Raw genomic sequence first — 15,858 nt, forward strand, 5'->3', positions numbered from 1 at the left:
TAGCCTTTTATTTATCTTTAACCTTCTTTTATTTATATTTTAAATATTTAATAGATTAATATCCATTTTTTTTATATATTTAATATTATTATTTTTAAATTTTTAAGGATTATTTTATATTATATTTATTTTTTTTTTATTATAATAATATTTGTAATTAATATAATAAATATAATTATTATTATTGTTATTATTATTTTCGTTTATTATAAATTGTCTTACTTTTTTTATTATTTCGTATGTTCTAATAGATACTTAGAATTTACTTATTAAACTTTTAAAACGTATTAATAATTTAAAAAAAATATATTATAATTAGGGCATAATTTGGTAAGCTTAATATATAATTGTAATAAGTTATTATTTTCTTTTAAAATTAAAGCTTAACGCTTTTTAATATAATAATAATTTATTGAATAAAATTTGAAATATTTTTATATTAATCTTTCTTTTACTTTATTTTTTTATTTTAATATTAAAAAAAATAGTAAAAATTTAATTATAATAGTATTAAATTTTGTTTTATTCTGTATTAAAATGTTATTCCATAATTAAATATATATTTATAAAATATTAAAATTGGGGTATATTATAAAGAAAATAAATAACTGCTTTTTTTAATAAAATGGTGGAAAATATAATGTAAAACTAAGTTTATTATATTTCGGCCGTATAATAAATATTTAAGAAAAAACAGAACTTATCTTTAAAAATATTATATATTTTTCTTATATAATTATTTTTATTATTTTATATTTTTTTAAAATAATTAATAATTATTAAAGGATATATTTTATTAAGGACTTTTATTAAAGAAATATTATAATAAATATCTTTTTATTAATTATTAATTAATATAAAAACTTATACTTATTAATTATTTAATTATATAAATAATGGAGCCGTTTAAGAAAAGGAAATGTAATTTTTAATAAACTAATTTCCTCCTTTTTATCTAATGCCTTAAGGAGCTGCCAGTATTATGTATGAACCATCCGGTAGCAGTCCAGGGGGTTCAGGAACATTTCCTGGGACCAGCGGGTTAATTAGTACTCCTTGTACTAAATTATTATTATATATGGGATTATATCCCTATTTATACCTTTATTAGATTATATATATAAGATTATTAAAGTAAATATTATTAATGGCAATTTAAAGGGGCGTAATTATCCTTTAATAAGCGGGGGGGGGCGGGGGGGTAAAAGGGGGGCCAAAAGTTTAATGTTAAAAAGGTTAAATTATAAACCTTTATATTTAAATAAGTGGCAAAATGTAAAAAATTAATAACAGGTTATTAAGAATAAGGGGGGGTTATTTTATTATTTATAAAGTTAGTAATGGATATTATATATAAGAAAGTAATTAATTAATTAAAGTAGTAAATTATATTAAAACTTATTTTATATATATTAATATTTAAAAGTTATAAATTATAGATTATTATTATTATAATACAACATATATACGTGCAAATGCCTGTACATTTAAGTAAATTGATTTTTAATTAATATTATATATTAATACTTTTTATATTAACATATTAAACTATTTTCGCTTAATTATTTCTAATTTATCTAAATTTTATATTAATAATTTATATAATAATATAAAATTAATAAATATTTTAATATAATTAATATTATATTATTTTATATAAATATCTTATTATATTAACGTAATTTAAAATATTAATTATAAAAATCTTAATATATTTATAAAGTCCGTTATTATAAATCCTTAAAATTAATTTTAATATTTATCTATTATTTCTTCGGGAGTATAAACATATAATACATTTATATTAATAATCTCCAAATTTACTAACGTAAAAAGTGCTTAAATTACCTTTTGCTTAAAAGTAATTATTTAAAGATCAATTAATTCCTATTTAATAACTATATGGTTAAAATATTAAATAAAGGTCATTTATTCGGGTATATAATTTATTAAAGCTTATAATTTATTTATATTTTCTATTTTAATTAAATCCGTTATTATAACGTAAACTTATATTTACGTTAATATTTTTAATTAAAATATTATAAAATATTTATAATAAATAATAGATATTAATTTATTTAATAATAATAATAATAAGTTTAAATTATGGTAAATAATAAAAAATTTAAAAAGGTTTAATAATAAAGTAAAATAATAATCCGTTATAAATTTAAAATATGTTTATAAGTAAAAGAAAATATATTAGTATTATATGTATTATTATAATAATATTTTTTAAATTATTATAGTAATAATTTTTTTAACTTTATTAATTTGTGTTATTAAATCTTTAATAATATTAATTAATATTAATAAATACGTACGTATAATATAAAATAATAAATAAGTAAATTAAATAATAATAAAGTAAAATTAATATATTAATAATATTTAAAAAAGGGAAAATTTATTTAAAGTTAATTAATAATATAATATCCTTTTATATAATAATAATAAATATATTATTTCTTTTTCTAATATTAGCGATAAAGCACCTTATCCCCAATAAGGTGCCACACGCCGATATTACACAACCACTAATATAAAAAACGTTTAATAATTATATAAAATGTTTTTTTTACTTTTTATTATTATTATTTATAATTCTTTTTATATAATTTAATATAATTTCGTAAATGTAATTAATTTTATAAAATTATTAAAATTATTGTTTTTTATTAAATTATTTCGAAGTTTATTTATTACGAACCAACATCTATTAGAAACGTACTAGTTTAGGCAACGGGAGCGGGGTCTCCAAGGGCAACGGGTAAACGTCGGCTATGGTCACGATCTCGTATGATTTGACTGATTTGACTGATTTGATTGATTTGATCAAATCAACCAAATCACCCAAATCAACCACATCACGATACCCTCAAGGGCCGAATAAGGAGGACAATCAGGACTATAAAAGTCAACATGTATCTAGTCATTCATTTACGTTTCCTTAGCTATCAATCTAAGTCTTATATCTAACCCATATAAGGGGAAGGACTCCAAGCCTTCCTGACGAACACTTACAACGTTTTTTTAACACTTAACCCGTATCGCTACTGTTTACCTAAAATCAAGACCCCAATCACTACACTTTAACGGACCTGAGTGTAAGTTCGTCACATTATTTACTTTAAAAAATATTAAAATTTTATTTTTAAATTTAAATGTAATTTTTTTTAATTATTAATTTATAATAATATATATAAATATATATAAATATCCACAAATAACTTATAAAATTACTTAATACTTAATACCATATAAAATTATTAATATTAAATAATTAAACCCATTAATATTAACAGTAAAAAGAAAAAACTAGATTAGCTAAGTAAGGTACTTCTGCATAAAAGTATAACATCAAAAGAGAATGTAAGTAAAAAATTAATAAAATGGAAAAAAGATACTCTCGATCGGGGAATCGAACCCCGGCCACCTGCGAACTTGTCCGATGACAAGCAGGTATCCTGACCACTAGACCAATCGAGATTTGACTTGCCATTCTGTGAATGGTGATTGGGTTGGTGTTGTTGAAAATGCGCCAGTAAAAAGGCTAGATATAGAAAAGCCTTAGCAGTCAAACTAACGGATTGCCTAGACGTTCGTGAAACATGCAGCCAGCAGCCAAGCTAGTAGGATATCAGATTTCAACTTGGCAAAGTATTGGCAAGCACTCTTTAGCACTCTTGACAGGTCAATCTCTATCGAATTTACGTAACAGAAGTTAGCAAAGGGAAATACTCGTCGACGTCGCGAAAGCCTCAATTTTCAACTTCACTTATAAACTTCATAGAAGCCATCTCGTCGAATATACGCTCTATTAGAGACGAAAAAATTCGAGGATGATTAGACCGGGACCTTCACAACAAGCACCGAAAGTGACAAACAGCTTTTCCAATGATAGCAGCTAGCAGCTAACCTGCTAGCTTCGCCGGATGTGGGGTAAATATATTTTGTTGCCCCTCACCAGAGATAAGATAATCACAATGGATAGCTATCGCAATGAAAAGAGAGAGAGAGATAGCCCTGAGATAGAGGAACGGATAGCGGGATAAGTGAGAAAACGCCATCGCCCGCGGGACCGCAAGCCCAGCGCCTTTTTCTCGGTGAGCAAGTTGTTGGATAATAGGTATGTGTAAGTAATAAGCAAGCAAAAAGAAAAAGAAAAAGAAAAAGAAAAAGAAAAAGAAAAAGAAAATTATACAAGCTTGATAGGATCTTAAACAAGAAATCTGAGGGACACCATTTCTTGAAAAGATAATAATTCTCTTAACAAAACTCGGAGTTGAAAAAATCTTTTATCGTATTTTACCTGCGTATTGTACCTAACATACCTCTTCCCCCCTCTCCTCCCGCAATGACAACCGCTCACTTACACTCCCACGACGGAGGTATCACGAATCATTCTCACGATGGTTTCTCTGTCGCCGAGCACGGCCACTCGCACGAGATCCTAGATGGGCCGGGGAGCTTCCTCGGGCGTGAGATGCCCATCGTCGAGGGTCGTAACTGGCACGAGAGGGCCTTTACCGTCGGCATCGGAGGGTAAGTCCTTATCAACTCAACATGGAGTTGTCTACCTAACGTATATCCTCATCTTCCATCTTCCATCTTCCATCAAGGGGATATGTATATGTATATGTATATGTATTACGGACTTGAGAAAAAGAAACATGTATCCCTCATTGTACATTAGGTACCTACCTAGGCACTTATACCGTTAGACTCCTTCTGATCTGATATGCTATAATGTATACCACAACCCCCTTAAAACAACCAAAACTAACACTTCCCCCTTTCCACCCCCCCTCGCTAGTCCCGTCGGCTCCGGCAAAACCGCCCTCATGCTAGCCCTGTGCCTCGCCCTCCGCGAGCAGTACTCGATCGCGGCCGTGACGAACGACATATTCACGCGGGAAGACGCCGAGTTCCTGACGCGGCACCTGGCGCTGCCGGCGGCGCGCATCCGCGCGATCGAGACGGGCGGGTGCCCGCACGCGGCCGTGCGCGAGGACGTGTCGGCGAACCTAGCCGCGCTCGAGGACCTGCACGCGGGCTTCGGCACGGACCTGCTGCTCATCGAGTCCGGGGGCGACAACCTGGCGGCCAACTACAGCCGCGAGCTGGCCGACTTCATCGTGTACGTCATCGACGTCAGCGGCGGCGACAAGATCCCGCGCAAGGGCGGCCCCGGCATCACCCAGAGCGACCTGCTCGTCGTCAACAAGACTGACCTCGCCGACGCCGTCGGCGCCGACCTGCGCGTCATGGAGCGCGACGCCAGGAAGATGCGCGAGGGCGGCCCCACCGTGTTCGCCCAGGTCAAGAAGGGCGTCGGCGTCGACCATATTGTTAATTTGATCATCAGCGCGTGGAAGGCGAGCGGTGCCGAGGAGGCGTGTAAGGCTAACGGCGGCCCGAAGCCGACGGCTGGGTTGGAGACGTTAGTTTAATTCCGGGAATACCCTGCCCAAGTACATATCTACCTACCTTAGGTACCTCGACTAGAATAAATAGAATATTCAGAACTTGCACATAGATGGGAAAGATATACGAGGTAATCAAAGTGATATTGAATTTTGGATTTTAGAACCGTTTCTCATTTCTCTCATAATAACCCACATGATATGATTTTGAGATCTAATAAAGGCTCCGTGAAATGCCCCCCTTATTGGACTAAACAAAAAAACTTATGTTATATACAGGTCGCCTACGACCTTTGTATTGCCCTGGTATCTATAGAATGTCCTCGTCCATAGCCTCGTCCTGTCCTTGCGACGCCCCTTCTTCCAAAAGAGATCCCGTGAAGGGAATAGCATTCCTTGGCCACACGCGCTTATATAAACTGACACCAACCGCATCCTGTGGGTTAATCCTTCCGTCAAAGTTAGCCTTGAAGTACCCGTGGGTACCAAGAGTCTCTTTGATGTATCCGCTTCTGCCTCTCCTTGTCCACAAAGGCAATGCCTTGAACCATTCCACGTCTTCCCGGTTGAAGAACATATACCGGATGGTGACGATCTTCTTGTGAATGTGGTAAGGGTGACCGGTCAAGATCACACGTTTGGCGACAACTCTAGAGGTTGAAGGCGCGCGAGCGGTTCCGGTGGCTACTAATTGTAGGGGAACGCTCGTTTGGCCATCTCCTCCCTCGGATATTGTTCGCTTGAAGAACAATGTCGGCACGGATCCCCAAGTAATGGGGCCCATGAAAGTCGCGATAGCAGATTGACCTGGGTGAAGGTATCGGCAATACTTGTGGACGTCGTTCTCGGTGTTACCGGCGAGTGAGAATAGGGGGTTGACGATAAATCGTCGAGGGCCACATTGAACAATAAGCTCCTCCTTGGCTTTAATGGACTTCTCGTAATCCTCCTTATGCGTGACATCGAAGTTCAACGATGTCTTCTTATTTTCGTGTCGTAAGAGGGAGAAAAGAGTAACGGGTCGCGAAGGGTTGTATGACTTCTCTAAGTCCCTGGGGAAGTTTCGTAGGTGAACATGGACCCTTGTTCCAGGGGCCACTCCGCCGACTAGAGCTTCTCTTATCGACCGGTTTCGAGAGGACTGATAATCTGATATTTGTAATAATCTTGACCATTCCTCTGGTTGGAATGCTCGGTCTTCCTCCGTATTCCAAGGACTCGTTCGTAAACTCTTCAATCCTCTGTATTTTGCTAACCGCTCTCTTGCAAGGACGTTGGGATGTAACTCGATCTCATCCGGAAACTCTTTGTCTTCCTCTACCTCGTCGCGTTTCCTGGCACGATATGCTTCTAACTGTGCAGCATCCTCCTCCTCGTCTGGTTCGATAAACATCTCTGATTGAGGATACTCCGACATAGCGGCCTCGGTGGGCTCGGCGTTAGCCAAACCCTCCATACCGTCCTCCGGTGCCGCAGGTATACTATCATCTTGAGCATCCTCCATTTCTTGGTCATCCAACTCCGACTCGGAATCCGACACATCATCTAAATACCAGGCTGCTTGGTAAGATGATGTTCCTTTAGGGAGTTTCTTCGGCTTTGTATACGCTTCCGGCTCCTCTTCAGAGAAATAGTGGTGGTCGTCTAACAAGACTCCTTTTTTGCTTGCTGGCTCTTTTATCTCTTCCATGTCTGCGTCATCCATCATTACTTCTTCCGGGGCTAACTCAGCAAGATCGTCTTGGTCCTCGCCTGGTGTCTCCAAGACTTTATCTTCTTCTGTTTCCTCTACAGCCATTCCATCATCCTTCCGTCTCTTGGTAGGAAGCGGCGCGGCTGTGATTTTCTCAATTTGGAAGGTTCCCCAATCTCCCACATGGACTAATCGATCGGCCTTAAGACCTTTTCCACGAATGATACCTGTGAATACTGCCAATTCGTTTTCGGTCGACGGCCACCGGATATCATCAACAAGCATCCACGACCGCTGGTCTCTCCAGTGAATTCCCTTCGGTGTCGTCGTGCAAAGAGATCTCATAAGATTTGAGGATTCTTGTCTCGAGTCGAGGTTATATATCTTTTCCTGTCCGGGATGGAAATGTGTCATAAACGAAACTAGAGACTTGACGACGTCTGGGCGGGCCTTCGCGGGTTGGACCTTGTCTAGATTTTGGACGGCCGTGAACAGAGTGGACATGCCTTGGTTCTCGATACTTCGAATGATGAGTTCGCCTAAAGCATCCACCTCTGTCTCTGGTGATAATACGAATAGGACGTAATCTGCGACTCTCGCTGCATCAATACATGCGGTAAGGTCTCTTGTAACTGGTACATATTGTAGCTTTTGCTTGAATCTGTCGACAGATACTCGGAAGCTGGACTCGGAAACATCGGATTCGATATCGAGGCTGCTGTTGAGACTCTTGATGGCCGCGGAGACGTCTATGTCTGCGCAGAGAGGTACTACAGCGACTATTCTCGGCGCGCCATCCCGTCCGGTAAATACCGATGTCTCTTTTTGGTGTTCCTTATGCTTTGCAAGCTGGCGCTGCTTTGCTTGGTTGCGACGATCGAATTTAGACATGACTTGCTGGTGAGGAGTTTTGCGCTGGCCCTTATCATTAGGTACTTTGCCTTTAAAAACCCATGTGTTAGTAAATACCTAGGTAGGTAAGGGAGGTACTGAATTCATTGTAACATTGCTGCAATCTCACCTTTCGCCTGGTCTCGCAGGGCGCCTTTGGTAGCCTTCTTGGATTTGAAAGACTTGGGCGCGACTTTCGTAGTCGGCCTGTGAGAATGGGTGGCTACTGCGGACGGCATTTTCCCGTCACCCCCAGCTTTGAATCGAAATGGTAACGACGCCAGGATGAAGAGGTTTTATATGTTGGAGAAATGTCTTCGAAAATCGAATTCTACGTCAAGGAAGTTCCCGTGGGCCAGTAGTATTGGCTTGATTTATTGGAGGGTTGGAGGGTTGGAGGGGCGGAGGGGCAATTGAGGAAGGATATCGGCGGCTGCAATGGGTCTTATCATAATAATTTTTTTTTCTGTGCGGCCGCTGAGCTGTTGACAGTTTGGTTAAATCGTCGCTTATCGTACTGAGTATCCACCGATAAGAACTGATAAGAACTTTTCTTTTATGGATTTGCATGTCTTATCTGTCTATCATCTTCTTATCGTTTCGTTTGCTCAGAAATTTTTGGGTTTGCGCTTTGAAGTTTGGCTTGGCATTGAACGCCGACTTTCAACCTCTCTATGGTAAAGTACTGACTTATCTACAAGTCGTGCTTCTCTTCCCCCCAAGACAATTACACCCACTTGCCACGATGGAAGTCAACACAAAATCTGTTGACAAGCCATCCAAGAGGGACTACGACAATGGCGCCCGCGTCGTTAAGCGAACCAGAACGGAACTTGTTCCGAAAGAAGAACGCGAAAGGCGACGGCGTTTAAAGGAAGCGCAAAGAGACTACGGTCGAGGAAGTAGGGTCAATGTCAAAGCGGTTAACGATAAGAAGCTACGGAGCAATTTGAAATCCCTCGAGCACAAGTATAAGGAAGCTACAGTAAAGGCGAAAGATGCCGAAATCCTTCTCGAGAATACTAGCGGTTTTCTCGAACCCGAACACGAATTAGAAAGGACGTATAGAGTGCGACAAGAAGAAATTTTAGACGAAGTCTCTATAGAGTCCGCGAAAAAGCGATTCGAGTTGAAACTTGACCAACTTGGGCCCTACGTTTTCGAGTATTCCCGAACTGGACGAGAACTACTGCTGGCAGGACGCCGAGGTCATGTTGCCACGATGGATTGGCGCGAAGGCAAGTTGGGATGTGAGCTACAGCTTGGAGAGACGGTGCGTGATGCACGGTGGCTTCACAACAACCAATTTTTTGCCGTAGCGCAAAAGAAACATGTCTACATATACGACCGCCAGGGAGTTGAGGTGCATTGCCTAAGGAAACACCAGGAAGTAACGCATATGGAATTTTTGCCGTACCATTTCTTGTTGGCAACTCTGGTTAGTAAATTTCGCGTACCGTGGCTCTATCGTTACTAATTACGAGGTTAGGGGATGTCCGGTTTTCTTAAGTATCAAGACGTATCCACAGGTCAATTAGTTACGGAAATACCGACGAAGCTCGGAGCACCTGTTTCTCTCACGCAAAACCCCTATAACGCTGTATTACACGCCGGTCACCAGAACGGAACTGTTACATTATGGTCTCCAAACTCACCCGAACCATTGGTGAAGCTATTGGCGCACAAAGGCCCGGTCCGATCGTTAGCCGTGGACAGAGAAGGCCGATACATGGTATCAGGAGGACAAGATTGCAAAATGGCTGTTTGGGATATAAGAATGTTCAAGGAGGTCAATAGTTATTTTACGAGACAACCTGCATCGTCGATCGCAATATCTGACCGAGGCTTAACTGCGGTAGGATGGGGTACGAAGACTACGATTTGGAAGGGTCTTTACTCTAAGCACGCCGCTGAACAGGAGAAGATTCAGAGTCCCTACATGACCTGGGGTGGCGAAGGTAAGCGCATTGAGCGCGTGCGTTGGTGTCCATTTGAAGATATCCTGGGACTGGGTCATGATGAAGGCTTCTCGTCAATTATTGTTCCTGGTGCCGGAGAACCTAACTTCGATGCCCTGGAAGTTAATCCGTTCGAGACGGCTAAGCAGCGACAAGAGACCGAGGTCAAGTCGTTATTGAACAAGTTGCAGCCTGAGATGATCGCACTGGATCCTAACTTCATTGGCAATCTTGATCTGCGTTCTGAGCAGCAACGCCAAGCCGAGAAAGACCTCGATGCCAAACCTGTTGATATTGAAACAGAAATCAGAAATAGGGCTCGCGGAAAGAACAGTGCGCTCCGCAGATATCTGAGAAAGCAACGAAGCAAGAATATTATCGATGAAAAGAGGCTGAAAGTTGAAGAACTGTGGAAAGAACAATTACAGCAGCGGGAGAACAAGCAGAAGGAGAAAGAGGTTGAGCTTGGTCCTGCTCTGGCAAGATTTGCTAGAAAAGAATAATCAGCACCTAATACAAATTCAGGGGCAGCCAATACGGCCGCGGTTTGCTTTGTTAATACTGCATGATGATTTATTTGTTGGCGCTTAAGAGGTTGACAGTTGGGTTCTAATCAAAAAAGCCATCTACGTGGCCGGTTGGGAAGAGGCACTAACGTTTATACCAATGATTATTGTTGTATTGCCGGGATTTGCGCGGTACACTGCTGGTTGAATTGTGGTATCGTTGTTTAAAATAAAGGACAACTCAGTGTTTACCTAGGTAACTTACTAATGTCAAGATTGTGATATGCTTAGCTGTAAGAAAGTGAGTGAACAAACCCTCTCTTCACATATACCTTATGTTAGGTAGGTACCTGACTTGCCTGAGGCAATGTTGAGGGTTATCTCCACTCCATAGTGAAATATATACCTAACCTACCGTAGGTAGTTAATATACATGTAGGTTGCACGAATGTACTAAATAACTTTCATCCTAATATTTAGTGTTACTATTAACGTTCCACGCCAACATCGAATGTTAAAACATGGAAGTTCCAATGCCAACCTTAGAACCTTAGAACCTTAAATTACCTAATATTTAAATAAAATGGAAGTTAAGGTAGTACGTTAGCTTTGATGGATAGTTGCATTTGTACATGTTTGTACATGTGTAGTTGCCAGCTGACATCATTTTATCTTCGTTGCGGTGTCACCTCTCCCTCCATTGGTGCATGTGACAGTGGCAGAGTGGCGCCTGTCGCTTTAGATAACAGCTGTTGAATTGAACTAACCAATCAAAAATGACGACACCGACACTGGTTTAAGCTGGTTCGGTCTAAGCAGGGATTTCCTTGCTGCGTCGAAATGTCATTTCTACACTTTCTACACAACCCGATCCCTCCTCCTATTGATTTCCTCTAACTGCAACTTTAAACCACACTTTAAGAGAATGGCAGCTCTTCTACTTGTCCTATAAACTTGTAAATAATTCTGATTACTGTTCCTACAGCTTCGACATGAACGGTCACTTTTCTTCTGTTGGCGACAAGCCGACAGAAGCTCAATACGAGCATGGTATCCAAGTTATTGACGAGGACAAGGAGTTCAAGTAAGCTGTCCTTTTCCTTGTTATTATTGTTACTACCTATTCTTGCTATTTCTATTTCTATTGCTATTGCTATCGATACTGCTTTTATTTATAATATTGCTTATTTCTGCACCTTAACCTACGTTCCCTACTAACCTACGCTACTTTAGTGAGAATATTAATGCCTACTTACAGGCAACCGATGTGGCCGATGCTGGTTTCAACTATCATCTGATATCCGTCTTCGGATCTCAGTCCACCGGTAAATCGACCTTGCTCAACTACCTCTTCGGTACGGAGTTCAATGTAATGTCCGAGGTGGAACGACGTCAGACTACCAAGGGAATATGGATGTCGAAAAACAAAAGAGGGTCTATGGCCGACAATATCCTCGTTATGGACGTAGAGGGTACTGACGGTCGAGAAAGGGGCGAGGACCAAGATTTCGAAAGGAAGAGTGCACTATTTGCGCTTGCAACTAGCGAAGTGCTTATCGTTAACATATGGGAGCACCAGGTTGGCTTATACCAAGGTGCTAACATGGGATTATTGAAAACTGTTTTCGAAGTCAATCTCCAACTATTCTTGAAGGACAAAGAGTAAGTGTTAAGAGAAATAAATCCCCAGCTAATATTTCGAACAGGCTGCTAACATTTATACCCTTAGATCTACCCCCAGGTCTCTTCTGTTCTTCGTCATCCGTGATCATATTGGCCACACTCCCCTATCAAACCTTCGAAATACCTTAATCCAAGATCTTACCAAGATTTGGTCATCTATTTCGAAACCGGCGGGTCTTGAGAGCTCGCGGATAGAAGACTATTTCGACTTCGCTTTCGCTGCGCTACCTCATAAAATCTTGCAGCCAGATAAGTTCGAAGCCGAAGTAAAGAACCTGGGAGGCAGGTTTGTCACTGGCACCCGACATTCAAAGAACCAGCTTGAGCACGGCGAACAGGAGCTCGAGGGTGGCGTCTTTTTACCTGAGTACCATCGAAGAATCCCGGCCGATGGATTCTCCCATTATGCCAATGGCATTTGGGATCAGATTGTTCATAATAAGGATCTCGACCTGCCCACGCAACAAGAGCTCCTTGCTCAGTTCCGTTGCGACGAGATTTCGCGAGAAGTCCTTAAAGCCTTCGATGAGGCCATCGCTCCATTAGAAGAGCAACAGACGGAATCCGCTCGTGCTGGAAAGCCGATCGTTCTACCAGACCTTGGCAAGATTGGCAGTTCGACTAGGGAGAAATGCGTCAAGTCTTTCGAGACACAGGCTAGTCGATATCACAAAAAGGTCTATTCGGATAAACGAGCTGATTTGGAGGAGAAAATCGATCAGCGCCTCAAGACGCTCTACCACGGCCAGTTATCTGCTGCCCACAAGGCTTGCGTTACCAGCTTTAGTGATGCTGTATCCGGCGCTGTTAAACAAGGTCAGAAGTCTGGAGGCGCCTACGAATTTGCCGAGATCGTGGATGCGGAGAAGACTAAGACTTTGGAGACATTTAGGAATGAGGCACAAAGTTTGTTTATCCCTGATGTGGCGTGGACCAACTTCAAGCCTCAGTATGTCCTCTTTGAAAAAGAGCTTGACGAAGTTAGTGCCCGCTTGCGGCAAGATGAAATGCGAAGATTAGCGACCCGTATTGAACGCTGGGTTAAATCCCGTCTCAATGATTCGGTCGGTCTTGAATTCAACAAACTTGGATCGGGGAGAGGAGGATCTGGAGCTCCTGAAAATGGCGAGAAGCCGCCCACTGAGAAAGACCTATGGGACCGTATCTGGAACCTTTTCACTTCCGTTGTTAAGGAAGCTGAGGGCCGCTTCACAGACAGGGCCAAGAGTTTTGAGGCGAGCGAGGATGAGGTTGAAGTTGGTTTATGGCGTCTTCGACGAAAGAGCTGGGTCGCCCTTCGAGAGAAGATCGAGGAAGAAGTTATGGAAGGAAACATTCTGCTGAAGCTTCGAGAAAACTTCGAGGATAAATTCCGATACGACGAAGCAGGTGTCCCACGCATATGGCGACCAGCTGATGATATTGAGGGCATCTACACTCGTGCTCGAGAATCGACACTTACCCTTATCCCGCTATTGGCAAAGTTCAAGCTATCTACAACATTGGCGCCTCCAGATCTCCCAGAGTTCATTGGCCACCAACCTGCCACAGCGCAGCCTGAAGATGAGGATGACTTAACACCTATTGGTGGTGTTGATGAGGATGAGGGAAAGAGCCTCGAGGAAGAAATGACCGTTTTGAGCGAAGGCAAACGTCAAGACCTGGTGGTCAGGTTCAAGAAGACGGCTGATGGAGTGTATGTGGAAGCCAAGCGAAGTGCTATTGGTGGGATCACACAGGTTCCCTTATATTTCTATGGGCTGTTATTGGCTTTGGGGTGGAACGAGATTTTGACAGGTGAGTTATTATTACACTATGTGACCGTTACAATGCTAACTCCCATCAGTTCTGCGCAACCCAATTCTTTTTGTACTCTTGGTCATCATTGCAGGTGGTTTGTATGTCTCGTATAGTCTTAACCTCCTGGGTCCTATGATGCAGATGAGTTCTGCTGCTTGGAACCAGGCCTCAGAAATTGGCAAGCAACGCCTCCGAGAGTTCGTTGAGAACAACGAGACTGCGAGGCAGGCAATTGGTATGCAAGGCCGGGACAGCGACTCGATCAGCATGGACACGTTGGACAGTCGAGGGAAGAAGAAGTCGCGTGCGACCACTGATGATGACGACGATTTGTAGTGTGTTCGATTTTCCAATTATTGATAGAAGGCTAGGTGGGCCAGGATATAGTAAATATACATCTCTCGTCATGGACATATCTTTAAATCCAAACGAACCAATCCTTTTTTTTTTTTCGTCTGATACGCGTACCCCCGGAACGCCGTGATCCCATGCCCAATTATGCGATAACGAAATACGTAAGTAGTTTTTTAAGGTCAAAATGCCTCTAAGCCGGCCGGAGTACCAAACCAAGACCCCAGTTCATCGGCATCTTTCTCTTTGCTGCTATCCGCAAAGTAATCCGTAAGCCGGCTGTTCTCCTCGTCCTCGTCCAACGGCCATTCGACCTTGACGCCGCCTTTCGTCTCCAACATGTCCTTCGCCGTGCCCCAGCTAAACCTGCACTCAGGCCCCCAGCCAAAGACCGGGTGCATGTTTCTCCTCAGCCAGGAGACGCACTTGGCGTCGGAAGGGTATCCGGAGCCCCAGCTTTCCTCGTGTTCGTTTTCTCCCTGTCCGTCTCCGTGTCCTTGTCCCTCTCCTGCAGCAGAGGCAGCAGAGGCAGCAGCCCTCGCCTCGTACAAGACCTCCAGAGCGGCGTCGCGGGTGACCTTGGCGCAGACGCTGGCGGCGCTGACGCAGGGGTACAGGCTGTCGGCCTTCTTGGCGACGGTGATCCGGACGGCGGGGAACACGCGGGCGAGCTTGGCCTGGTAGGCGGCGGGGGGGCCGACGGTGTCGATGTAGATCTCGGCGACGTTGACGCCGCGGGCGAGGACGCCGCGGACGAGCTCGACGGTGGCGTCGAAGGCCTGCGCGTTGAGGTTGTAGGCCGCGCTGGTCGACGGGCGCAGCATGTTCGCGCCGATGTCCCGCGCCGACAGGCAGGATACGGCCCACCCGCAGGACGAGAACAGGTCGTTAGATGAGTTGGAGGAGGAGGAGGAAGGGGAGGGGGGAGTGCATAAGGACTGCATGAGCTGCGAGCGGACGGCGGGGGTGAGGACTTTCGAGTCGTCGAAGTGGTGCGTCTGCTTTAGTAACGGGTCCGAGAGCTCGACGGGTAGGTAGAATACGCCGTAGACCATGGGCCCGAGGACGGGGCCGCGGCCGGCTTCGTCGACGCCGAGGACGCAGGGGGGGCCGAGGGGTGACGATGACGGTGATGTTGATGTTGATGTTGATGGGGAGGAAGGTTTGGGAAGTAGGCTTGGGGGCACTGCGGAGAAGTGCGTGTAGGTCTCGCCGGAGAGGGTGGCGGCGCGGTGGATGGAAGGAGGGACGAAGACGTTGTCGGCTGGGGTTTCGAGGGCGACGGTGCTGTCGTCCATTGGTGTGTCTTCCATGGCGAGGAGTTTTTACTCTAATTAGTTGCCCTTATGTAGAAACTAATTATTTTCGAAAGTATTTAAACTACGTAGGTATGCACACAGATAAAAATAATTAGAATAGAAGGTATTATTCGGTTTGGTAGTTGGAAGTTTAGTAATTCAAGACACTATGTACCTAGAAGCTTGCTTTTCTGGTGGACGCGTTCTCACTTCAGAGCGTGTCTGCGCTACCAATTAAAAATGAGCACC

At 42.2% G+C, this 15,858-nt stretch overlaps 5 protein-coding genes and 1 non-coding gene across 6 annotated transcripts; 3 read left to right on the forward strand and 3 right to left on the reverse strand.

Moving 5' to 3' along the window:
- Nucleotides 1–3,409: 3,409 nt before the first annotated feature.
- F4812DRAFT_t38 lies at nucleotides 3,410–3,492 on the reverse strand. The gene has a single exon. It is a non-coding gene; the product is annotated as a tRNA-Asp (tRNA).
- A 662-nt stretch (nucleotides 3,493–4,154) lies between these two features.
- Nucleotides 4,155–5,556, forward strand: F4812DRAFT_413953 (CobW/HypB/UreG, nucleotide-binding domain-containing protein). Its single transcript, XM_047932837.1, has 2 exons — nucleotides 4,155–4,548; nucleotides 4,820–5,556. Exons 1-2 carry the CDS (start codon nucleotides 4,361–4,363, stop codon nucleotides 5,454–5,456), a joined length of 825 nt encoding a protein of 274 aa, XP_047793722.1. The 5' UTR covers nucleotides 4,155–4,360; the 3' UTR covers nucleotides 5,457–5,556.
- Nucleotides 5,557–5,597: 41 nt separating this feature from the next.
- On the reverse strand, nucleotides 5,598–8,441 carry F4812DRAFT_177947 (DUF663-domain-containing protein). The gene is made up of 2 exons (XM_047930003.1): nucleotides 8,144–8,441; nucleotides 5,598–8,063 (listed from the first exon to the last, which is right to left on the reverse strand). Exons 1-2 carry the CDS (start codon nucleotides 8,250–8,252, stop codon nucleotides 5,740–5,742), a joined length of 2,433 nt encoding a protein of 810 aa, XP_047793723.1. The 5' UTR covers nucleotides 8,253–8,441; the 3' UTR covers nucleotides 5,598–5,739.
- A 317-nt stretch (nucleotides 8,442–8,758) lies between these two features.
- Nucleotides 8,759–10,474, forward strand: F4812DRAFT_449479 (BING4CT-domain-containing protein; the record flags this gene model as incomplete). Its single annotated transcript, XM_047935977.1, has 2 exons — nucleotides 8,759–9,451; nucleotides 9,503–10,474. 2 exons carry the CDS (start codon nucleotides 8,759–8,761, stop codon nucleotides 10,472–10,474), a joined length of 1,665 nt encoding a protein of 554 aa, XP_047793724.1.
- A 995-nt stretch (nucleotides 10,475–11,469) lies between these two features.
- Nucleotides 11,470–14,469, forward strand: F4812DRAFT_467506 (root hair defective 3 GTP-binding protein; the record flags this gene model as incomplete). Its single annotated transcript, XM_047938666.1, has 4 exons — nucleotides 11,470–11,561; nucleotides 11,711–12,139; nucleotides 12,207–13,957; nucleotides 14,007–14,469. 4 exons carry the CDS (start codon nucleotides 11,470–11,472, stop codon nucleotides 14,294–14,296), a joined length of 2,562 nt encoding a protein of 853 aa, XP_047793725.1. The 3' UTR covers nucleotides 14,297–14,469.
- Nucleotides 14,331–15,791, reverse strand: F4812DRAFT_177957 (ribonuclease H-like domain-containing protein). Its single transcript, XM_047930004.1, has one exon. The coding sequence runs from the start codon at nucleotides 15,622–15,624 to the stop codon at nucleotides 14,494–14,496; it is 1,131 nt and encodes a 376-aa protein (XP_047793726.1). The 5' UTR covers nucleotides 15,625–15,791; the 3' UTR covers nucleotides 14,331–14,493.
- Between the last annotated feature and the right edge of the window lie 67 nt (nucleotides 15,792–15,858).

This window comes from Daldinia caldariorum (assembly GCF_022478825.1).
Source record: "Daldinia caldariorum strain CBS 122874 unplaced genomic scaffold F4812scaffold_2, whole genome shotgun sequence".
Taxonomy (NCBI): domain Eukaryota; kingdom Fungi; phylum Ascomycota; class Sordariomycetes; order Xylariales; family Hypoxylaceae; genus Daldinia; species Daldinia caldariorum.